We start from the raw sequence: 24,304 nt of genomic DNA, 5'->3' as shown, positions 1-24,304 counted from the left end.
TCCTACACAGTAAAGACTTACTGCCATCGCGTGCAAAACCTACACAAGGTTTTTTTTTTAATTCCTAGCTATTTTCACATTACTTCAGAACTGTTCTTTTAAAAACGCTACTCAAGTCACAACTGGTCTTAATTGGGGATCATTTGGGAAGAGCTACTTTTAAACACACTCCTACATGAGCCCTTCCTCATACCTGCTCAGGAATTTCTCTCGGTTGCTGTCTCCCCACACCTTGGGCAGACATCTTCCTTCAGAGCAGTTTCGGCTACGTTCCCTTCGGGAACAAATTGGGGGCTAAGTTTTGTGACAGATAAGCATTCAGGTAGGAAAAGCTCAAACTGACTTAAGGAAATACCTTCACAGACTTTGGAGAAGTAGACCATAAGGCATTTAAGTCAAGAATTCAACGATATTAAAAAACCTAGCATGGCCAACCACCTCTTATTTAAGGTGCTATTCATTACATGTTTGCTTTATCTCTTTATTTCCCTCATTTGTTTCATGGGTGAAGAGACTGTTAAGACTTGCGCAGAGCAGCAGTGTGCAATATAACTGCTGATTAAACCGTGTTTTCAGCATAAATTCAGTTTCAAGAAAGCTGGATGGGATTTACCCCACAAGTTTTAGAAGCCTAATACAGGGTTAGACAACTTCCCTAGACCAATCTCTTTCCTTCCGTCTCTTGGAAAGGGGCTGCAGCCCCAGGCCCCGTCAGATGCAGAGGTGTGCATTTGATCAGATGAATCTCAGCTCTAGACTTTTCTGAAAAAGTAACCGGAAAGTCATGCCCCAAAACTTTAAACGTTTTCTTTTATGTTGCCCTGAGACTGCACCGAGTTTCATAACTGGAATAAAAATAATGGCATGACATAACGTTGGAGAGTTTGCCTGTTAAAACATGGCGGTACCCCAAGCCTCTGTTTTTTTCAGAGTTGTGGCTTAGGTAACAAACTTGCATGCAATGTTTTGTGGAGATTCTTGAAACTTCAAGCCCTCCCCGAGCAGTAGCACGCTCGTTGCAGAGGTTAGAGGAGGGCAGTGCCAGGCTGGGAGAGAGTGGAAGTTTCCAGGTGGATTTTCCATCGGAGTTCGCAGGACAAGTTAATCCCGACGCAGCCGCCAGCCAGCAGAAACGGCCACCGGGCTCCGCCGGCTGGCAAGCTCCCGTGTTACACGCCGCTGAGGTAACTGGAGAAACTGGGCTCTGGAAATGGAAAGAGGAACAGGCTCGCCTTGAACTTCAGAAGGGCAGTAGGTGAAAGTTCCCAGGAAGTGAAGGGGAAGGTTTCCTCAAAAAGCTGGGAAGGAGCCCCGCAGGCCACGCTGCGGCTGCTGCTGAGGGCTGGGAGCAGATGGGAGAAGTGTTCTGAGTCCTCGCTTCCTCAAAGTGGCTCGTGTGTGATTGAATCTGTGCTGTCTTTGATGAAGGATGTTTCATTTCCCTAAATGAACTCGTGTTTGAGATTAAGTCCCAAATATTTGATTTCAGGCAAAACTCGGTGAAATGGAAACAGATGCGTGTAAATATATGGTAACAACAGCTCGTCTCCTCAAACAAAATGCGGTCAGAATTACCATACATGCTGCCTCTCTTGATGTCTGAAGGTTATTTTGTCCCATGCCTCTTATCAAAATGTGATTTATTTAGCTGTATGACCAGGACACCATATCTGGGGTCTCTAGGACAGATTATACAGGAGGCAGAGCAGAGCAATGCTAATTTACGGCTGTTCAGCTACTGCTTTATTTTTAGTTGATTGAATTATGTCCCACTCTGGCTTGTGACCGTGATGGTAACTGTGATGGCTATATCTTGGCAATGAGTTCAAATACGAACCCTTAAAATAAGAGGCCTTGTGCTTTCCAGAAGTGGCTGAATAATTCTGCATGGTTAGTAAAACTAGAAAATTGGATCGTAAAACTTATACAGTTTTTACAGAAGTTTCTCAGTAGCTTGCAGTAGGTTGCCAGGTGCAAGGCAGAATGCAAACGGATTAGAGCATAAAAGTAATTCTGGAATAGTTTTTAAGAACGACAAATTGTTTTAACTTTTTATTGTTAAAAACAAGAAAATGCTGAAATGCCAACGCAGCTGACGCAGAAAGAGGGAAAAAAAAGTCTAATTACCACATTCTCACACATTCGTATACATTGTTTCATGGAGACAGACAATTAGTGTTGTTTTCTGCGATTCACCGTGGATAAAAGAAATATTTTGTTACAGCAAAAATTGATTATTGCCAACAGTCTGTGAACTTCTTCTTCAGTTGAGAAAACAATAATGAAATTTGTGGGAATGGCTTTTTTTTTTTTTTTTCGGTGACCATTGCTGCCTCAAACTACAGAAATACCAAGTTTTCCAAAGCTTCTTTGTGACTAAAGGGTTGAAAGCTAAACAATTCGTTGCTTTCTTCATTATGTTCCAGACAGCAATGAAACTGTATTAGGGATATTTGAAAATACAAAAAGCATATGAGAACAAAGTGGTTTAAATTTTGACTACGTATAGGCAGATGAAAAGGCAATATTTACTTTGGGGACACACCCATTTGTCTACAGATTAATGGTAGAGAGAAAGGATACCTGCTTTTACCTAATTGCCAAGCTCACACAATGTGTAAGACAGCAAATTACACTAAAATAGGTCATCGTTTCATCTTGAAAGTTGTGTAACAAGTTATCAATCTCTTCTTCTCATCTGTTAAGTGTTTCAGAATTGCAGGAAGTATTTCATCTTGCCAGCCTTGAATATGTGGAAATGTAAAGGCATGTCCCTGCAAGACTGTTATTTCTAAACCTGCAGCTGAAAGGATCTCAAACTGCTTTCCATCTGCTATAAGTTACTTTGCACATGAAACGAAGATTGCCCCAGTGCATTTTAAGCACTTTAAAGAGTGAAGAGGTGGGGATTGTAAAGAGACTTTCAGCGGTTCAGTGCTACTTTCTTTCACAACACGCTAAAGCACTAAAGCATGTATGATAATATTTTATAATTAGAACTGAGTGTGTGTGCTGTGGTTTAAAGCATAATGCATTCATTACATGAGAAATTTAAACAGAAACTCAATGACCAATTTGTTGGTCATAAATGCAACTCTTATCTAAAAATGTACCATGACAAAATGGACACAACTGGAAGGGATCGTATTTAGTTATATATTTGCTCGTCAATAGTTGACCTCACACTTTGATTTTAGAAAATGAGGTTGCCTTTGCATGAATAAGCCATTTTCTCCGATATTTGCCCCAGAAAATAAGGCATTATTGAATGTTTTAAACTTGCTGGAAGACCGGGCACATATCATTGGTATGAGGAATGTTCTGCATGGAGGAATTTGTTGTGTTGTGCATGTTGCATCAGGAATTTTGTGGCAGAACATTACAACATTTCATATCTTCAGATTCTAGTAATCTATGTTTCTTAAAGCTTGTGAAATAGTATCTATTTCTGCTTTAAGTGCTGCAACGGAAAGAATGTTTTCATTGTGCAAATATACTTTGACATACTGCAGAAACAGCTAAGCATTTATTTTATTAAGGTTGAGCTTCAAATTAATTTGATTGTCCAAGTAGGGAAAAGTTTGTGAACTCATTAGAATAAATAAATAAATAAATAAATAAATAAATAAATAAATAAATTGTATTGAAATGTGCAGCAAGTAACCAGAAATCCCATTTCAAACAATAAATTGGAGTTAAAAATAAAGTAATTGACTGAATATTTGAGCACAGTTGACTTTCATTTAAAAGACATGCATTATGATAAGAAAAATTGTGTTTCCCTAAAATAGTGTTTAAATGAAGGACAAGGGTCTAGTGGCGGGAGGTTTTTATTCCTGAGGGTTCTGTTTGTTTCCCTCAAAGAAGAGGTTGCTCTATCACTGTACAGCTGGGCTTAGTTTCCATTCCTTCATGTGGAGGGCTTCATCATATTGCCTCAGTAAATATGAGCATACGGACGTAAAAGAGCAGAGGTATTCTTTAAAATACGGTGGTAAAGGCTTGGCCTATCTCAATCGAGGCGTGAAGTCTGCTGGTTTTCAGGCTCTTAAGACTGAGGTTTGTCGTGATTCCTGATTACTGCTTGTCGCTAAATACACGGTTTGCCTAGAGAGAGGAACAATGACGTTTAGGAAATAGAAGCAACACAATGGTTTATTTTTATTTTTTAAACTCCAGTTAATAGAAATAAAAGAGCTTTTTATTATTATAATTTTCTAGCAACGTTACTATTCATTTCTTTCTTCCCACATTTCCGTATATCTCAACACACCCAAACATTTGCAGACAATCCCAGGAGCTGTGTTAATCACAACCACGCGTTTGGGAAATTTTCCTCCCGCCTTTCCCCCTGCGTCAAGCCAGCTAATACTGGAGAGCACAGCGGAGGCCAAAGGAATACAGAGAGGACGTGACTAAAGGATCGCAGCCAAAAACTCGCCGTTCCTCCAGCGTGCCCTTAGCCGCCTGTTTCTGCCACAACTCGCACGTTTTCCCCCGGGCGCTGCCCCGTGGGAGGCGAGGTGCCAGCGGCCAAGGGGCAGGCAGGGAACGGGGGGAGCCGGGCCTGAGGGGTCGTGGGGAGCGACCACCAAGAGCCGGTACGGCTGCGGTGTGGTTATTGTGGCTATATTATTATTATTATTTACCAAAAGTAAAATACTCGAAGTATGCGTGACCAAAACATATCAAAAAAAAGTAGGTCTGAGCACATGCTGGAGAGGGAGGGGAAAAAATGCCTCTATAGAAACATCAGAATTTTATTTGTTGTCAAAAACACCCGCATGCCTCTGCCACTATCATATGGTATTCGCACGGCGCTGATCCAAAGGAGCGAGACATCTGCCAGAACAGCCCTCTCGGCTGAAGATGACAGGGCGGAATTACTCAGGAATTCAAAAACGTATGTGTAGGTAGGAAACAAGCGCGTCTTCCGGGGAGGGCTTGGGAGGCTCCCGGCTACGGGGAGAGCTCTGGGAGTCTGTGAGTTCAGGCTGCGTGCACGACTGGTGCGCGCCTTCGTGTTTTAATTTACCGGTAACGCCCCGGGCACGGCCGAGCGGTGACGGGGAGCCCCCGCTGCCCGCGCCCCCCCCCGGCCCCCTCAGGGCAGGCCCCGCCCACCGGCGCCGCGCGGGCCCGCCCCGAACGCCAAGGGCCCGGCGGGCACCCGCACGGCGCCGCGCGCTCCCGCGGCGTGACGCAGGCGGCGGCGGTCACGTGGGGCGGAGCGGGGGCGGAGGCCGGCCCCGTCGCAGCCCGAGCCGCCGCCATGCCGCTGCCGCCGCCCGGCCGCCCCCGCCCCGGGCCCGGCGCCGGTGCCGTGCCCGTTCCCCGGCTGGCCCCGCTGCTGGCGCTGCTGCTGCTGGCCGGCCCGGCGCGGCCCATCTCCTTCCAGCTGCCCGGCAAGGCGCGCAAGTGCCTGCGGGAGGAGATCCACCGCGACACGCTGGTCACCGGCGAGTACGAGATCGGCGCCCCGCCGGGCTCCTCCACCGGGCCCTCCGCCAACCTCAAGGTGCGACCGGGAGCGGCGGGACGGGACCGGCACGGGGCCTGCCCCGGGGCCTGCCCATGCCCCTGCTCGGCCCGGACGTGGCGCGGGGCGGGGCCGGGGCGGGGCCGGGGGGCGGCGGGGCCCGGCCCGGTTTGGGGGCAGGGGGCCGGGGCCGGGGCCGGGGGGCGGCGGGGCCCGGGCAGCGCGGAGCGGGTGTGCAGGTGCTGCCCGCTGCTCCCGCACGCGGCGGCGGGAGGGGGGCGCTCGGAAATGGGGCCGCCGCTCGGCGTCCCGCAGCCGGGCACGTGGAGGCCCTGCGGCGGCCGTCCCCGGTTGCGGCGGGACGGGGCCGTTTCTGGGGTCGTGCTTTTAGTTTATTTATTTTTCTTAATTTGTTGCGTCGTCTGTAAAAGGGAACTCGTCTGTGGATGGGCAGATTCACACAGCTTACGTGCTCGAAAATCTTCGCCTGGTAAGGCACGTGTACTTCAGGTTGAACACATGCCCCTGTCTGTCCCTTACCAAGCGTCCTGGCCCTCTGGGTGCCCGCTCTGACCCCGCAGTCTCTTCCGAAACTGCCCCTCGTTACAGAGGCCTTGCCTAGGGAGGCGGTGAACACTTTGGTCTCGCTCTGGCTTTGCTGCTGAGGCAGATACCCAAATAGGAACACTCATGGATGCTCCATTTTACTGGAACTATAAAGTTCTATTTTACTGGAACTATAAAACCAATTTGATGTAAAAATCAGTAAGTGAACGTCCCATACTACTCTCAAAACCTACAAGGGATGAATAACGCCCTATGCCATTCTTGGTTCCTATCTTCCCGTTCAGGTACGGCCACCCAACACGCTGGGCCTGCTGTGAGTGCAGCAGCACCTGGGCTAGGTGCACGCTTCTTTCTCCTTGTGTCCCAGCTGCTGTGGGAAAACGTAGCTCTGGACATCAGCCTGCAGCGGCCTCGCTCCTTCCGCACAGGCTGGCCTGCTCCGGTCCCCGGGATGGGGCCAGCCGAACGTGGGAGGCTGGTGGTTAATTCTGGCTGCGCTCAGCGCGGCTCCTGTCCGCGAGCTGAGCTCCGCGTTTGTGGTGCTCCAACACCAACAGTGGCACCCTCTGTTCCGAGGAATCCGTGCGCTCTGCCAGCTGGCTGCAGGAGGGAGCCTTCGGGGCGGATGACGTCCCCGCTGGGCCCGGTCACGTGCGGCTGTGCCATTGTTGGGCCTGGCGGGCTGGGGAATTGCTGGGCTCTTTGTCAGGGGCGAACAATGCCCTGTCTGTGGAGGACCGTGTTACTGTAAATAACGTTTGAATATCATGAAAAATCCCTTTCAGGTCAGCTTCTCCCCCGCAAAGTGTTCTGGCTGGGCTTTTAGCAGCTTCTCCCACCCCCGCACGCCCAGCTGAACTTGGCTGATTCGGGTAACGGCGCTCGGTGCTGGTGGGAGCAGAGCACGGCTTTTGCCGTCTCAAATCCCGATTGAGAGCAGGCTGTTGGAACTGTAAAAGACAAAACCAGATCAAGCAGCGCAATATCCTCTAGCTAAAGATTAGCTCTGCTCTCTAGAAAGCCCTGAGGGAATAATGCTGAAAACAACGGGGGCATTTGAGGGCTTTCTTTGCCGTCTTCTTGTCGCCACAGCTTGGCGCTGAGAGCCCAGTGCCGGCCCAGATGTGCAGTCGGGCAGGCGTCCTGGCTAACCGGCACCACGCGGTGACAGAATGCGTGCCGTGTTGGCGCGGCCAGGTGCCGGCAGCCTGTGCCCGGCTGCGTGGCGCACTCCCATTTGTGCGCGGCTCGGACGCAGGTGGAGCTCTGGGAGGGAGCTGCAGCGGAGGCTCCGTGGTGTTCTCAGGTGCAGCCAAATGCCGTATGGCACCGGGGCAGCGACTGCAGGTCCTGTAACGGACAGTTATGGAGTAATCGGTATGCAGAGGAAGTTTGTTCCTTGTGCCCTAAGGCTGCAGGATTTATACCCTTTATTATTTTTCCTGCCTAGTGTAGCAACTCTCGATATCCATGTAAAAGTCTGTGTCTGCTCCAAATACGAGCAAGTGGATGGTCTCGGTGCTGTCATGTGGCAGGGAGTTAATTAGGTGTTGAAATAAGTAAAGGAGTGTTTCCCTAAAATCATTTTGGGTACCTAGTCTTCCCATATGTCTCTTTTACGGGGAAACAAGGCTGTAGATTGCACAGTTGTTTTTCTGTTGTAAGATGGAGTGAAGGAGAATGTCTGATTTATCTGTTCTGTACCACAAAATGTTTTGTGCACCTCTGTCTTCTGTATCTTTGAGATGATTCCCAAGCTCTTCAGACATACCTGCTGAGGGAAACTGGGAAACAATGCAGGGGAAGGCAGGCTATTGACTTTCATGCAGTATGGCAATGCCTGCATTTTTTCACCCAGCTCGTCGGTCAGTGTATTTCGAGCGGCTGGACCTTTTAATTGAACACAGTAATTGTCTCAGTCTGTGCCACGGAACGTGTGTCCTTTTTTTATTCTTGGGTGAAGCATTTTTGTAGACCTCGTACAGTTTTTACCTATTCTTAGTAATTTCAGAGACGTAGTGCAAAGCAGTCATTATTCTGTCTGTGTAGTCTGAGTTGTCCTCTGAAGTGGCCGCTTCTATGGATCTTGGCACCCAGACCTTGTGTAACTTGGGGCCACGCTGATCGTTCGTTTCTGCAGTAACAGATACACCCTTCTTCGTGTTGTCTTCTGGGGAATGAGCCTTTTTTGTCCCGTAAGGCTTCCCTGCGTCTGCTGCTATGGGAATTTCTGAATTTTGCTTGCAAAAAGGAGGCAACGAATGGCAGTTTGGCATAGCTAGGGTTCCTAAATGTAGCCTGTATTCAGAGGTTATAGGAGGAAGAGAAATCGTCGTGGTTTTCGGTTTTGGGTTGGTTTTCATTTTTTTTTGGTTTTGTTTCTTTTTCTCTATTTGTTTTGTTTATTTGTTTAAGTGTCAGTAGTTACGGAGAGGCACTCTGACTTTGTCAGCTCGGCGGGGATCCGTAGGGGAGGAGTTGGTACAGGTGCAAAGAAGAGGAGAAACTGCAGAAATCAGAATGTGGCAGATCCAGGAGGGGAGGCCAGGAGAGCTCTAACAGTTCTCGTGCTGCCCGAACTCAGCAGCGTGAGCGTTCCTTACCCTCGCCGTCTCTCTCTCGTACAGATAACTGACTCAGCGGGACACATCCTGTACGCCAAGGAGGATGCCACGAAGGGCAAGTTTGCCTTCACCACTGAAGACTATGACATGTTTGAGGCCTGCTTTGAGAGCAAGCTTCCCGTGGGTAAGTGGAAGGTCCGCTAGCTTCTGATGAATTCGTGTGGACGTGTGCATGAGAGGTGCGTGGACAGTGGTTCTGAGCGTAGTCTGCCCAACGTTTTGCCTTTTAAAGCTGTTTCTCGGGAGTTTGTGGACAATCTCACCGGTGCAGAGCATCTGCTGTGGTGCATTTGGAAGTTAAGTATTCCCCCGTGGCTGCAGTACGGAGTGCTCAGGTTTCTTCTGAAAGAGGCCTAAGAAAGGGGGATTGCGTGTTCCTCCTACACAGGTCAGCACAGTCGCAGCAAATGGCAGTACCAGGGAGCAAACCACGCCTCTCTTGCTCTTTTCATGCTCCTCATCCTGCGGTTGAGCCAGGACGGAGCACGATGCCATCCTTTCCAGGACCCGGCCTTTCTCCCCTGCTGCCCATCGCTGCCCATCTCTCCCCATTTGCTGGAATGTGCTCTGCAGAATGTGTGCTTGGCAGCAGTCCCGTTAGGTTAGCAGCGTGTGGAGGAGAACGTGGCTGTGGTTTGCAGCCACAACTGCTAAGCAGTCAGTAAAGGGAAGGGGAAATGAGCGGGACGTCAGCCTTGCATTTGTGCTGCAGGGATGGTTGCCTAACGAGCGCCGAGGCTCGTTTCCTGTGAGGTGACGCATGTGCTGCTCCGAGTGCCTGGGCTCATCCTCGGGACAAACGTGCTGAAAGCAGCCAGCACGTGGCTTCCAGTCTCATTTGGTGTGGGTGAGCCTGTGCAAGCTTGTAGGTGCTCATGTCTTCTCACAGTCACTGAGTTCTGCTCCCTGGAGCTGACTCTCCCGTGTCTTATCCGAAAAGACCCCGAAGAGCAGTCGCTAGCAGCGTTCCCCGTATCTGCTGAAAGGCAGCATCTGTTGCTGCGTTGCTCCGTGTAGAAGGTGCAGGTAATTTGCAAGCTGAAGAGAACTTTCCAGAAACAGAAGGCTGTCTTGGTTCGGGGAGGGATCTGGCATGTAAAACCTCTTCTATCATATTTTACAGATGAGACAGTGACCCGAAATGCTGAGGGTTCTGCTTTTATTTCACTGCGAAGGTAGGGCTTCCCAGTGCTCCTTAACGCATCGAGACATGCAGGCGCTGGTGACTCATCTGGGAGAGCTGCTGCTGCTATTTACTGTCCCACACCTGGGTGTTTGGGAGGTCTCCAGACAGTGCCACAAACCCTTTCATAGCTTCCATGGGATCACGCACTAAAGTGGGAGAGGCTTCTTTCTTTAGTTGCGTCTAGACTCTTACTTCAGTGCTTGTGACCAGAGGCTTCTTGCCCAGCCAGAGCCCCATGTGGCTCTTTTCGTTGCATCAAATGTTTGCTCCTTGGCTTCCCTGACGTGTCGCAAGTTTGTACTGGAGCTTTTGGTACCAACAAGGATAACAAACTTGTATGCACGGCTTCTGCTCAGTGACTAGTGGGGGACTGAAGTGCCAAAATCTAGAGTTGTTCAATTGAGCAGCTGAATCCTCTTCCATAGGCTTTCCCATTAGGGCCCTTCAAGCTGCCGGTTTCTTTTTTGACCCAGGGGCCCCATAATCCTTGCTGACAATTTATACTGCATGATGGGTGTCTCCAGATTTCCCCTGCTTGTGCTGGATATTAAGGAAATGTTGAAGCAAGGGAGGTGGCACCGTGAGGCCTGATCAATGCAGGACTTGGTTAAGGTGCTGTGGAAGAAGTAACCGTGTCACAAGGAAGTGCCTCGTTTCCTCTTTATTGCAAGCAAGGGGATGGGGCAACTGACTGAGCTCTCTTTTTTCCCCACGTTTCTCCTTTCTTTTTCGTAGTTTCCTCAAGTAGGTGGTCAGGACGTGTAGTGCTGCAGCCAAGGAGGACGTTGGAGCTCTGGAAGAGGAGAACTGTTGGTAGAGGAAGCCCAGAGCCGTTGGGCCCTGAGAGATCTGAGCGACTGGGATTTCTCAATCCTTAACCGCAGAAATGAGGAAGAGGAAGTGAGAAGGAGATTCTGTGTGGAAGGTCCACGTTAAGAGAGTGAAGGAGTTCTTAGAGTGCTTCTTGAAGCTGTGCACGTTTGTACGATGGGCTTCTTCTCCTCTTCCAGGGTGGAAGGATCCTGTCTTACTGACCAGCGATCTGTTCCCAAGTGCACGTACTCTAGCATCATAAGCCAGTTTCTGACAAGAACAGCATAGCCTGCGCGCCCCTTTGTAGGGCTCTTCCTGTGTCCTAATCATGGAACCACAAAAAGGTTTGGGTTGGAAGGGACTTTAAAGATCATCTAATTCCAACCCCCCTGCCATGGGCAGGGACACCTGCCACTAACCAGGTTGCCCAAAGCCTTGAACACCTCCAGGGATGGGGCATCCACAGCTTCTCTGGGCAACCTGTGCCAGTGCCTCACCACCCTCTGAGTAAAGAATTTCTTCCTCATGTCTAATCTAAATCTACCCTCTTTTGATTTAAAGCCATTGCCCTTTGTCCTATTGCTACACTCCCTGATTTGATTAAAAGTCCCTCTCCCATCTCCGTCTTTACCTCTCTGCTCCTTCCATAATCCTACATTTCCCAAGTTGGGGTTTAATATCTTATTTTTTCTGGCATTCCTCTGTGAAAAAATTTGACATCCAGTTCAACCACCTTGTTTTTAAATTGACTTTACAAATTAGGATCTCCTTTAGTCTCCCAGGAAACAGCTCTGTACTTGTATGAGATAATCTCTTGAAGACCCCGGGGGTTGTAGCTATCAGCTGGATGGCTTAGTTAGAGACCTCTGGGCCTTACTGCTGTTTTTGGTTTGTTTTTTACTCTGCTGCTGATCTGCTCTGCTCTGGTGAGCCCCAGCTGCAGGAGGTGCAAGGAGTCACTGAGGATCTGATGAGCTTAAAGGAAGCTTCTGCTTGTGCCTCGGGCTCAGTAATCTTCTAGAAGAGCAGCTTGAGGTTTTCCAGGGCGGTCTCTGACAACGTTAACCTCTTGCAGAATGTCTGCTTTCCATCCCCTTGCACCCAGCAGCTCTTGTTTTTCTGCTGTCTTGGCAGCTCTCCCCTCCAGCCTGACAAATGAATCCTTCCAGTTCTGTTCTCCTCTTCACTGTCCTCTTCATCTTTCTCAGCTCTTCCTGGAAGCTCAAGCTGTCCAACCAAGTTGCTGTAATTTAAACAACATAAAAAAGCCCCTCTCTGAACCGCGTGCTTTGCATTTTCTTCTGCAGCTACTGTTGATCGCCCTACCTGCCAGTCTCCAGGCATGCTGATACGCAGCAAAAGTGGCCAAAATTTGTGGCTGGAGGAAGGAGCACCGCGTGGTTGTATGCAACATGTCTGTTAAAGAGTGGTGCTAGGTTTTAAGTTCATTTTTACAGTAACTGGTCTTCTATACAAAAACAAAAAAAAATCCCGATTCTGATTTATCTATTAGGCTTTTACGTGGCCGAATGAGAATTTTGAGCTGCAGTATCCCTCAGGAATTAAGAAACAGTTTGCAGATGATATGGATGATGTTGCTAGTAGATCATTCCTTGCTCTGACAGCAGTAGAAGGTGGAGGTGATTCCAGTCTGCTGTTGGAAGAGCTGTTCAGTGGATAGAGAGAAAAACTGGGGATGTTGTCTTGAAGATCTGGAATGTGTTGCTGACTCTGACTGGAGTGACCCTGTGTAACCTGTGTATTGAGTCTGCTTGTGGACTGAGGGAATGTCCGCCTGGCAGCTACCTGGGGCTAAGTGTGAGTATTGGACACGCTCCTGGAGGAAAGCTCTGAAGTTGGTGGTGTAAGTGAATTCAGACCTTGTGTGGTGCTGGCAGCTAGCTGGGGACAACTGCATGCCCTGAAGTGCTGGGGTTTGGGAATGTGTTGTGTACAGAGATTTCCTTGGTGGGTGGTAGAGTGCAATATGATGCTCAGGTCAGCTGATGTGCTGCATTCTTTAGAGTGTCTTAAATGCATAGACATTTTTTCCTCCTCTTGTGAATATTCTCATATTCACATATGAAAGTTTGTAGCAGTTAAAACAAACAAACAAAAGTAATTAGCTATAGGCTTCCCCAGCAAGGGGCCACAGCCTCAAAAGATACTTGTGCTGTTGACTGCACCCTTATCCCCCTCACTGTTTATGTGGCTACAGACAGCAGTTCTCTGAAGTGCCGGGGTGTCTTCCCAACAAGCCTCCTGACATCTCGGGGTTTGCATTTGCAACGTGGGTCTCGGACCCGTGGGTCTGGTCAGTTCTTTCCCTGAAAAGATACTTCAGTAAAGATGCTGCCTTCGTTTCTGCAGATACTGCAGCATGTGAGGATCGCTAGTCCCCATATGCCGCCTTCCTCAATTAAAGCAGCTTTCCTTCTTCTTTTCTAAATATAAAATCATTTCCAACCTCAGTAACCTTGGTGGCTGTTGGTGTACTTCCTGCGAGGAGGAACACGGGCTTCCCAGTTTGCAGAGTTGTCCCCCTGGTGACTTTAGCCAGCCTGTCTCATAGCAGCTGGTGTTCATCTTCTGGTCCTCTGCAGTTTTTACAGTGATTTGCATCCTACACACACTTAGCACTTTTGGTTACAGCTTGTTCCCATTATCTTTGGGAGGCTCTCCCTCAGCCAGGATTTATTCTGAAGCCTCTGTATTTTTAGGCTGGACTGTGCTGCCTCCGCACTTAGCTGCAGACACGGAGGGGAGGGATGTTGTGAGTCCTTCCTCAGCGCTGGAGAGAGCTGGTGATTTCCTGGCAGGCTGAACGTTTTGCACAATGAATCCTTTCATTATGCTTCCAGGAACAGGGAGGATGCCGGACCAGCTCGTGATTCTGGATATGAAGCATGGAGTCGAAGCAAAGAACTACGAGGAGGTATGTCCCCTGGCTGCCTGCGCCTCGGACTCCCCTTTCCCAGCACTCACGTGATGCTATTTGTAGATCTGGGGCTCATGATGGGAAGCTCTTTTCCCAGCGGTGATGAAAGCCTGTCTGCAACTTGCAGTTCCAGTGAAGCTTTGTCTGCTAGGGCAGGAAAGAAAAAAGATAAATATCAACTGAAATTCGTTCTGGGCTCTGGGAACTGGCGCCTAATGTGTGAATTTTTATTTTTATTTTTGCCAGGACAGCGTGACCCAGCTTCTGGGCATAGGTATTACAAGCAACAAGATACCGAGATGTGCAGTTTCCCGTGCCCCAGCAGCTGAGGGTGTTTTAGGTTAACGTCAGATCCTCCTAAAGGTCAAGTTGCATCGTTACTGTTGCTGCCTTCCTCACTGGAAGATGTGTTGGCTTGACAGCCCTGAAACGGTGCTTGTGCACTTCTAAGAACTGGCAATATATCAGTGTAAAGCTATTTGGCAGAACAGTAGTTGGTGTGAAATGTGTATTTGGTTTGAAGGCGTGACATTGGGAACAGGCATAAAACCCTGAACGTTCCGTCTTGGGAGGACACAGCTTCCTTAGACCCAGGAGCAGCTGTGAGGAATAGCAGTTGCTTTGTGGCTGGGACAGTCTGGCCGTTTTGGATGCCGAGTTTCGATGGCTGCTGCTGTGCTTCTGGCTTGCTAGAATTTGGGGTCGAGCAGCCCCCAGCAGAGTTTGAGAGTTGGTAGAGGAGAAAGGTTCCTGCAAATTCCTGCTCTGCCCACTGCTTAAACCAGCATGGGAGATGCCTTAGGGAGAAAAGGGCAACAGAGGAGACCGCGTATGGTGGCGGTTAGAGAACTAATGAATTTCTCAGATGGGCATGCTGGAGTTCTGATATCCTTCTGAACTTTGCGCTAGCTGTTCCCCCATGGCTTACGTCAGTACAGTCACTGTACGTGAAGAGTAGAAAAACCGCTTGGGGTTGGGGAAGAGCAAAGCAGTTGTTGGGCCAGCTCTCTGGCTAAACCAGCTGGTGGAGGATTACAAGATGGTGAAATCTCACGTGGTGACCCTTGAGAGTGTAACTGGGAGGAGTTTGGTGACTGCATTTACAGCGTCTCTTTAAACCAGCCCTGCAGCATACTCTGAGTTACGTTATCATAGAGCTACCTAGCAGCATTGTCCCTCTGCAGAAAGGTTCTCTTTGAACAACTTGGTACAACCCGCTGGTTGTACTGATACACCTGTCTGGGAATAAAAACAAGTACGCGTTACTCTTGTCCCCAGTGTAGCTCTACCAATGGAGAAGGTCCAGGGACAAACATAGGAAAGGAAGAATTCAGACCTGCAGTCTCACCTGATTGGAGATCTTGGCGCTGCCAGCAAGCATCCTTGCCTTGTGGGGACCTCTGAGGGACAGGCTGTGTCGAGCCTTGTTGAGCAGTGTGTCTGCGAAGGACTCGAACCCACCGAGTGCTTGTAAAGCTGCTACTGATGTTTAGTCACACTGTTTTGTAGTGGTTTTTCTTTTTTTCACCCTCTGCCCCAGGTTGCTAGAGTACTTGTGTTTTAGGACTTGACAGGTTGTTGTAAAGCCTCAGGGGAAAGGCTGCTGCCAGATTTCCCTCCTGGAATTGCTGCCTTTTTGAACCTTTTGTTTGTGTCCTCTGAGCCAGCAGTGACTTATCCTCCCCCCGGTGGTTCTTGTTGAACTCCTACAAGAGTTGATGCAGGGGGTTGAATTAGGGGCAGTAATACTGTCCTGCTTGTGCGTGGACTTGGGCAGTGAGAGGAGGGATGATGTCCGGGTCTGGCTTCATAAACTTTCACAGGTGCAGACGTTTTTGGAGCAGAGGAACTGGGAGAGTGATCCAGGTTAGAAAATCTTACTGACCCGCTGCATGGCAGTGACGGCCCTTAGTTCTCTGGGATGGGGAAATACGCCTTTCTTCAGTCAGTAAGTAGGAATGAAAGGACTTTTCAGAGGCCACCAAGAAGGCTTGGAGATCTAAGTTCCTTTCCGGATGAGCAACTCCTTGCCAGTTCTTGGCTACAGTCTCTCTCTGTGCTAGCTAGGCGTTGATGCACCTTTAAGTGGCCCCTGAGAAGCTCAGTGGAGTTGTTGTCTCAGCTGTTTGTTTGGTACGGATGTTCTTCTGCCTTCCAGGATCGTGGTGTTCCACCACCACGGAGGCTCAGTGGGCTTTTTACGAACTGCCTTGGAGTAGCAGTGCTCTTTGGTTTCACTCGGGCTGAGAGAAGTCCAGGGTGTGTGTGTGAGAGTACACGCAGGACTGAAATTGGCTGTCGCGTTTTTCTAGCTACACCTATTAAAAGCAGCTGAAGGGATGCAGGACGGAGCAGAAAAGCCAGAGTTTTTCCCAGGGGAGCCTTTCAGGCCTCCTGTGGATATGGAAAAGTGCCCTCCAGGAGGATAACGGAGCCAGTCAGCTCAGGGTTGTTTTGTCAGCAGAGGTCCCTGACCCCTTGTCCCTGGTACAGACCTGCTGCTATAGCTGTGTCAGCAAAGTCCAGGCCATAGGCACGCTCATGCTGGTGCTAGGTTTTTTTAGCAGAGATCTGCTGGCAGATGTGCTTCCTGGCCAGAGTTTTGTCAGTGCAGCCTCTTGACTAGAAAGCGGGAGGGTTTTAACCTCGCGTTTCCTACGCCCTCTTCGCACGTGCGCTCCAAACTGACACTGCTGTGCTGGCAGATTTAATATACAGCTCACCTCAGCATAAAACCACTCAGATGACTGCTCGAGAGCCTGCTGCTTACCGAGAGACGTGTGTCATGCGAAGAAGACCCTTCAGCTAGCGGCGTCCTGGCTCTGAGAGCCTCAGCAGCGCTGCAGGATGCCCGCTCGGGGAGCGCCACCTATTGCCTGCCGGAGGGGCCTGGACAGCTGAGGGATGCCTCCCGGGCCTCCTCTCTGAGTCATCGTGGGGAGACCCGTGCTCCACGGCCAGCCTGGGCTGAAAGCGCTCAGTGTTTTCTGTAGCGAGTCTTCCCTGCGTTGCGTTACCTCAGGACACGGAGTCTGGCTTCCTGGCGGGGGCCGGCCTGTCAGTCGTGGTAGTGACAAATTCTGTGCAAGAACCAGGGTTATCCAAAGCCTGCGTTGCACCAGTGGCAGGAAATGCAGTTAGAGATGTCCTTGTCACAGATTTTACATAACGTTTAGCCAGGTTATGGTCAGGATCAGGGCAGGGACACGTGCTTATACGCTCAACTTGAAGTAGTTGCTGTTACGGAGTGTGCTCTCTAATTGAATTCCTTGTAGATTTTTCTTTTATATACAAGTCCATGACTTGCAGGTTGCGTGATCCGCACGAAAAATGATGTCTTTATAAAACCAGCTTTTACGAGGGAAGCGTATTTTTGTCTAACTGGCTCAAGTGGAGCCCATCCCGTAGGTATTCCAACAGCGGCATCTGGCGGCTTGAGGCAGCTGCAGCGCTGTGGAGCTGCACAGCCCTGCCAGGAGCATGTGCTGGCCTTGAGCTTCTCCGTTCACAAACCCCGAACTCCTGTAGGTGTAATCGAACCGCTGCAGTCGGGATCAGGCTGCCCTGACTTTCTGGGGCAACGTTTAGCCAAGTGAGTCTCGGTGCTAATATCCAGTGTGCACAGAGAGCAATACAAGCACACGCATGTAAATTAAAATAGCTTTCTCTTGGGCTGTGACTTCTGTTCACTGGAGGTGTAGCCACGTGGCAAGCTCCTCTACCCACTCGTCAGAAGCCAACTGTGAGCAAGCTAACGTTAGGCCGAATATGGAAGAAATGTGCGTGTATGCATACTGAGCTCCTCCGTTGAGTAGGAGGGGTAGACCTAAGTGTGCTTCAGCAAACAGGTGGGAGAAGCGATAGTGTTTTATGCAATGGGAGTTTCTGGCTCGTAGAGGTGTTTCCCGAGGGGGAAGGATGCCCCAGATCTGGAGTGTGTGAGAAGGAGTGGTTCAAGCTGGCAGTAAAAGCCCGTGTAGGAGCTTTTGGTTTTGGTTCAGTGACTGCCTGACTCTCCTGTTTTGTAGATTGCTAAAGTGGAGAAGCTGAAGCCTCTGGAGGTAGAACTGAGGCGGCTGGAAGATCTCTCAGAGTCTATTGTGAATGACTTTGCCTATATGAAGAAACGAGAGGAAGAGATGAGGGACACGAATGGTAAGAGAGTCTTGTTTCCCATTTCTAGAAACCACTTCTTCCTGCCTCCATTCCTAATGAGAATTAATCTTACCATTTCATGTCGTCCATTAACCAAAGTTTCACCTTGTTCCCTCTGCGTTTATTCTCAAGTACCGCTGGTGCTTGGGTGCCCTTGCCTTCATGGTGTTTGACATCTTGCCTTTGACGTTTCGCAGGGGTGGGGAGAGAGGAGGGCAAGGCTCCCAGGATTTTAAGGAGCTTCCTGTGATGTTACGCTACCAAGCAACGGTTTGTTGTCTCTTTCAGAATCGACAAACACCCGGGTTCTGTACTTCAGCATTTTCTCCATGTGCTGTCTCATCGGACTGGCCACCTGGCAGGTTTTCTACCTGCGTCGTTTCTTCAAGGCCAAGAAACTGATTGAGTAAAGGAACAGGTCCTCCTCCCCCTCCTCTCAGACCCAGCTGGACACCGCTGGGACCAGCCGTGGCCCCCCGGAGCCATCTCACAGATGATACCCACTGACTGGAGCTTTTCTGCAGGAACTTGGACCCCGAAGGGGGAGGGGAGCATAAAAGTTGGAGGCAACCGGGGACTTGAGAAATCCTGTTGGATGTTGAGGGTGGGGCAGCTTGTGATGGGTTTGGGGATTCCTGGGGCAGTGATTAAATAAAAAATGTTTCCATGACAGCTGCAGCGAGCTTTTTGCGCTGTCTGTTCTCCTTTTGTAATCTTGATGATGTCTCCCATCTGTCTGTGACTGTGGTGTTCCTCTGAGCCACTTGGTCCTGCTGAGCTCTGTAGGTGCCATGCAGCCAGCACCGGGGCAGAGTGGGGGATTCCCTGTTCTGACCAGCTGGGATCTAGGCCTCATGCAAACGAAGGTGAGGGCAAAGAAATAGGATTTACCATTCCAGAAAAGCCTGAGGAGAGGGGGATCTGAGGTTTGGTCCCTGTCGTGGACCTTGGTGTTTCTCCCTGTGGGAGCTGATGGGTCAAGGCACTTGAGCATACGATGGTTCGGCCTGGAGGAAGGGGAGCCTTGGAAGGAGGGCTTTGTAACGTGCTTGAGCTTGGAAAGGAGACCCCTGCTCCGCTCAGATAGGCTGTCCAGCCGTGGTCCTGCCCTTACTCCAGGTGTTTGTCTTGGATTTGCCTCTCTGGTCCTGAAATGATGCAGCAATTTTCCTGAAAGCCGTAGTCAGTGGCGACCTTTCGTGCAGAGAGAAGGCCTCAGTCAGATACAGTCACAGAGCAAATAGGAACGGGTTATGCTAGGGAACTTGATCTTAAATTGAGCAGGAGACTTTTTTCAGCTAATAGTGTAACGTTTATTCAGCAGGCAGCTGGCTGAATCTCATTTCCTGAGACCTCAAAGCAAGGTGAGCTGCTGTTAATGTGAAGCATGAAGGCCTGTACCCTGCTTTGAGGTCTGAGGATGCAAGGGGTGCTTTGAAGGATGGCAGAGGAGTTGTTGGAAGAACACGGATGATCTTGAAAAGCAGTACAGGGTTGGAATAGGCTAATGCTACATCTGAAGGGGGTCGGAACTGTGCCCTCAACAGAATTGTTCTTCTGTGCGGTACCGCAGAGAGAGCAAGCAGCCTCACGGTTCCTCAGCAGTCCAGATGGAATTACAATGAATAAGCCAGGCTGGGGAAAAACAGGCAGGTTAACTTCTGAACTTACTTACTGCAGTTTTTAGGCAGTGATTAAAATTCTTTCACCTCCTCTGCATTCCTTCAGAGCAAACGGTTCAGCAGCACAGCGTTCTGGTCTCACGTGCCTAGACCCTTCTGGCTAGGGAACAGGTTATCATGGCCCTGGGTCCAGCCTACCATTTGGAAAAAAAAAAAAAGCATGCGTTAATAATTGACAGCCTGAATCTGATCTATTGCCAGGGGGAAAACGGTTGGCCAGGGTGAGGCTATGGGAGAGGGTGAAAAGATGACTTACTGTCATCGAAAAACGTTAGTGTTTTGTTGCTCCTTTGCCATCACCAAGGTCCTGAGGTTGTTAGTTTCACTGGCAAGTGCTTATACTGCTTTTTCTTTTTTTTTTTTTAATAAAGCCATATTAAGAATCCAGATCCACTCCTCTCCCTTGATCCTTGTACATTTTTGAAAGCTGTTAACGCTGCAGAACAGCAGTGATGCCACAGGACTGAATTACAGAAGTCATTTGAAGGTAGCTTTAGGTCCTACAGTTTGAAGCCTGTAGATCTGTTAAGGTTTTTGCTTTTGTTTTTATATGAATTGAAAAGACAGTACAAGAAAGGGGCCTTCCCCATCTTGTCTGTCGTGATTATCTTCTCCCCGTCCTTCTTGGAGTATGAAGACACCGTTATCTCAAAAATGGTGGTGAGGCCTTACGTTCTCCAGGTGACTGTTACAGTATCATCGTTCTGGTGTTGCGCCTTGGTCCTCCCCGTACCGGTGTGGGTACTGGGGAACAGATGTGGGGGACTAATGGATTTCTCTGTAATGACTGCTTGGGGGATTTTGTCCATTTTCTCAAATAAAATTGCTTTGGGGAAAAACAACCCACCTCAGTTGTGTGAGTCTTGTCCTCTTTGTTCTCTTTGTGGGGTTGACACAGCCAGTGATGGTCATTCCAAAAAACATCTTTACTAGAAGTTAGCATTTGTTTCCTTTTTTATTTTTTTTCCCTTCCACTCTTCCTAATCATCTTTACATTGAGGGGTCTTGAGACTATCAATTTGTCTTGTGCTTGGCAATAGTGAAATAGTGCTGTTGCTATAAAGCAGAAGGTTTGATTATTATTTTTTTTTCACTGCCAGCTCCCAGGGAGAATTTACTTCATTAAGACAAATCAAATTACTTTCAGTTTCGTGCTTTAGAAGAAGATTTAAATTGTCACAAAGATGAGTTTGTCCTTTGCGAGTCACAGATGCTCAGTGAAGGGAGTGATTTGCTATTTACCTACTGCTGCTGCCAAATCTCTGCTGAGCCTGTGATCCTTGTGTCAAGCAGGGACCAAGTGAGATGGCACATAGCAGAGCTGAGGCCGTGCGAGAGCTTCATAACTAGTTAGTGTTATCGGGGAGAGTTTGGAGAGCGGGAATTCCCAGATCTTTGGATAAGGATCAGTGTCTGCAAGTTCTTGCATGGATGAATACTTGAGCATGTGAAATCGTACAGCTGTTTTCATGCGGTAGGTTGGAGGTGGGTCTGAGCTGCGCTGTGGATGTGGAGCTGCTGTGTTCGTTCCATTTTACTTCTGGGAAACGGGCAAAATTTGATCTGTTACAAATACTTGGGCCTGAGCCCATCCTTGTGTGTGACAGATGCATCGCTGGTAAATCTGTAACTGCCTGTAGCAAATGGCATCAGACGTACCCAGCCTCTTCCACCCACTTGTCAATGTGACTAACAATTTAATTATCGCACCGCTCACACAGCGTGTGAGCGTTCCTAAGTAAGGTATAACGCCGTGTGCTCCCCTCCTGCTGTCAGCCTGGCTGCGCTGCGTGTGCGTGCCTCGAGAGACGAGCCGTTCGCACTCTGTTGCTCATTTCTCGCAAGTCGGTCAGATATTTGAGAAACAACCCGAGTGTACAACACCTGCGCTGCCTCCGAACTGGCAGATCAGTGCGTTTAACGGTGGAGCAGCTGCTGAGGGACTTTTGACTCAAACTAGTTTGCCAACCGGTTGGCAAGGTCATTAGGGGATTCCTGCCTCTGCTTTTCATAAGGTCCTCCAGCAAAGATCCTGGGAAAGTAGTCTGTTCTCTCTTACCCACTGCAAATCCATTTAATGAATTTGTCTCATCTCTCTAGCTGTGCCCTCTGCTGGGCTCGTCTTGCTGTGGCTGGAGACAGTTTTGCCAGAAGTAAGAAAAATCTTTGGAAATGAGCTTCCCGTAAGTCACTTTAAGGTTTCTTGGTGGGAAGGAGAGAGCACAAAGCTGGACTGGATACATCTTTCACAGGAAAAAAAACCTGGGTCAGTGAAATGTGTAGCAGCTCAGGGTTGGTTGTGCTGTCTGCTGCCCTTCCTCCACCTGAACAACTTCTGTTGGGCCCATCTGCTCGTTCTGTTCTTCCTACCCCGAACAACCACTGATGTCGGTCTGGTGACTCTGGGAAAAACTGCTTGTTGGCATTTCCTGGACCTTCCTGTAAGCCTGAGACCAATGAGCCCAAGCTTTTGCTGCAACACAAACATACTTTTTCTGTGTTGCCTTTAGAAGCCTGTTTTGCTTTGTGCTGGAGGTCTGTTTGCGCTGAAAGGAGCCAGGGGTGGTTGCCCTGTTTCAGCTGCAGCTGAAGTGACAGACTTTCAGCAAAACGCTGGTAGTTGATGCTTGGTTATCCCTTATGTTGCAGGTGGTGGTTTATCACCTCAAACTAAATGCATTACCTCAGCCTTCTGCATTTCCAGCTTGCTGAAATAGCCTGTCAGAGGACCCGTGATCTCCAGGTATCTGTACCGGTGATCTCAGCTGTGAGGATTGTTTGCTTAGTTCATCTTTGGAGCAAGCTGCCGTACCCAGGAGGACCTATCTGACTTGTTTTATTTCAGGGTTTTACAGTAAAATGTTGAATAACTTCTTCAAAAAAAAAGGCAGGGATAGAACCACTCTTGCATAGCTCAGTCTCACTTCTGTGCTTTCCTCTGTCACTCGATTTCCTTTCGTAGTTGACATTCCCGAGGAACTTTTCCCCAGAGCTTTTAAACCATTTACATGATGTGATCTTCGCATAAGCTGCACCAGGCGGTTTGGTTAGTTTTAATGAGATGAACTGTTCTTCTGGTTCTTTAGGGCACGCTGTTCCTACATCTGCTGAGCAGATCATGTTTGTGTTCTCCAACTACACTGCACTGCAACTCGAGTCTGGTTTGCTGCAGAGCTTTTTTTTCTGCAGAGGTTTTTTTTCCTCCCATACCAGCTGCTCATTCCTTTCTTTCTTTTTTTTTTCCCGAGTATCGTTTGGATAATCTTCCCTCAGGTGTATGATATTTGGTATACGTATTTAACTGGAATATCATTGTGTTGTCATCTTAATTACAATTAACCACACAGCTGACTTTTCATTTCTTCCTTCTCAGTGTGGGCTGTACTTTCCTTATGTTAGTAATGTAATTAATGTACTGCCTTGGCTGCTGAAAACCCTTAATAACATCTTTGGATTAAACTGATATTCACTATGGTATAAATGACAGTATTCCTCTGAAAGTCCGAAGTCGTCCTTCAGCAAGATTTTGCAAGAGACGGAGTGGCATATTGCCTCCAGATCACATGGCTGCTTTCAAGGCTGAGTGAAAAATTCAATGTGAATTTGGGTGCGTGTTCTCCATCTACATTCCAATGAACCTCAGTGGGCAGCATCTGTTGCTTGCTTTAAGTGCATCTTGCTGTGAGACCTACTGCATGGCTTTTTAAAGTGTAGTGAAGTGAAAAGTGTGTGGGGTGGCTAAACGTGTTGTAGGGACTGCTGTGAGCATCAGTGTGTGGAAGGCTGTGGGTGATATTGCAGATAATGGACACGATAACTCTACTTTTCGAACATAGAAAAAATGAACATTGACTTTTTCAATTAGTCTTCTGGTTTTCTACAGCTGTTCCGGACTCCTTAATCCCATTTCCATGAGATTTTGGCATTGATTTTTTTTTTATTTGGTCCATATCACATTTTGCCAAATACTCCCTTTATGGTGGAGGGATCGAATGCTACTTAGCAGAACACACCTGAGCCTTTTTCATGTGTTCCTGTAAGCTGGTAAGTTGTTTTTGTTTTTTTCCCTGAAACTGAAATAACATTTTTGCTGCTTGGAAGAATGACATCTTTGTATGGAAATAGTTACGATGCACACCAATAAACCTTGCTGGACAAATAGTTCACTTTTAAAACAGGTGCTTATAATGGAAATACCGAACGGCTCTATAACGTGTACTGCGTTGCAAGGAACCTCCCTCATTTCCGACTGAGCACCACGGCCTCTTCTCAAGGTGGAGATAAAAGCCAGCCAGCTTTGTCGTGCTTGGTTTTACGGATACGTGCCTCAGCTCCTGAAGTCTCCGGTAACTTCAGGACCAGGTAACCCAAGGGGACGTTCCCTGGCATTACTCTGCTTTCTGCTCTGTGGTTATGACTGTTGAACTTCGAAAACAAAATACTGACATCGCTATGACGTACATTACCTATAAAAAAATAAATAAATCATTTCTCTGAGGTTAAGGTTGTTAATGCTTCCTTCCGACAGAGCGGTTAGCGGGGTCTAGAACGTTATTTATGCAGCTTCCACTTTTTCCTCAAAATGTTACGAACCACGAGCGGCCGGGTAAGGAACGCTCTTACGTTTTGTTAAGTGTGTGAAAAGGGAAGCGGCTGACGGATGTAAGCTGGGAAACACTTGTTATTTTTATCGGCGTCCAGAAATCTCCTCTCACCGTGCTCTGTGAGGTGTGTTTGAGCAGAAGGAAGAGCTAAGGCAACAGCCGCGCCGTCCTGGCTCCCTCAGGCGGCTCGCTCCCTCCTGTCGCCGTGCCACCGGGCAGCTCCCAGGGCCCGCCGGTGGCCAGGCCCGGTGCCTGC

General features: G+C 48.7%; 1 protein-coding gene and 2 long non-coding RNA genes across 3 annotated transcripts; 2 read left to right on the top strand and 1 right to left on the bottom strand.

Moving 5' to 3' along the window:
* Positions 1–5,204: 5,204 nt before the first annotated feature.
* TMED10 (transmembrane p24 trafficking protein 10) lies at positions 5,205–20,295 on the top strand. Its single transcript, XM_080595553.1, has 5 exons — positions 5,205–5,518; positions 8,674–8,794; positions 13,531–13,604; positions 17,636–17,762; positions 18,051–20,295. Exons 1-5 carry the CDS (start codon positions 5,273–5,275, stop codon positions 18,170–18,172), a joined length of 690 nt encoding a protein of 229 aa, XP_080451679.1. The 5' UTR covers positions 5,205–5,272; the 3' UTR covers positions 18,173–20,295.
* Positions 8,801–12,194, top strand: LOC308196505. The gene is made up of 2 exons (XR_013952250.1): positions 8,801–9,696; positions 9,794–12,194. It is a non-coding gene; the product is annotated as an uncharacterized lncRNA (long non-coding RNA).
* On the bottom strand, positions 19,790–24,297 carry LOC308196506. The gene is made up of 2 exons (XR_013952251.1): positions 24,160–24,297; positions 19,790–23,910 (listed from the first exon to the last, which is right to left on the bottom strand). It is a non-coding gene; the product is annotated as an uncharacterized lncRNA (long non-coding RNA).
* Positions 24,298–24,304: the final 7 nt, after the last annotated feature.

The sequence above is a fragment of the Anser brachyrhynchus genome (genome assembly GCF_964034855.1).
Source record: "Anser brachyrhynchus genome assembly, chromosome: 5".
Classification (NCBI taxonomy): domain Eukaryota; kingdom Metazoa; phylum Chordata; class Aves; order Anseriformes; family Anatidae; genus Anser; species Anser brachyrhynchus.
Note: the sequence above shows the minus strand (reverse complement) of the source record. Positions and strands in the feature narration are given on the sequence as shown.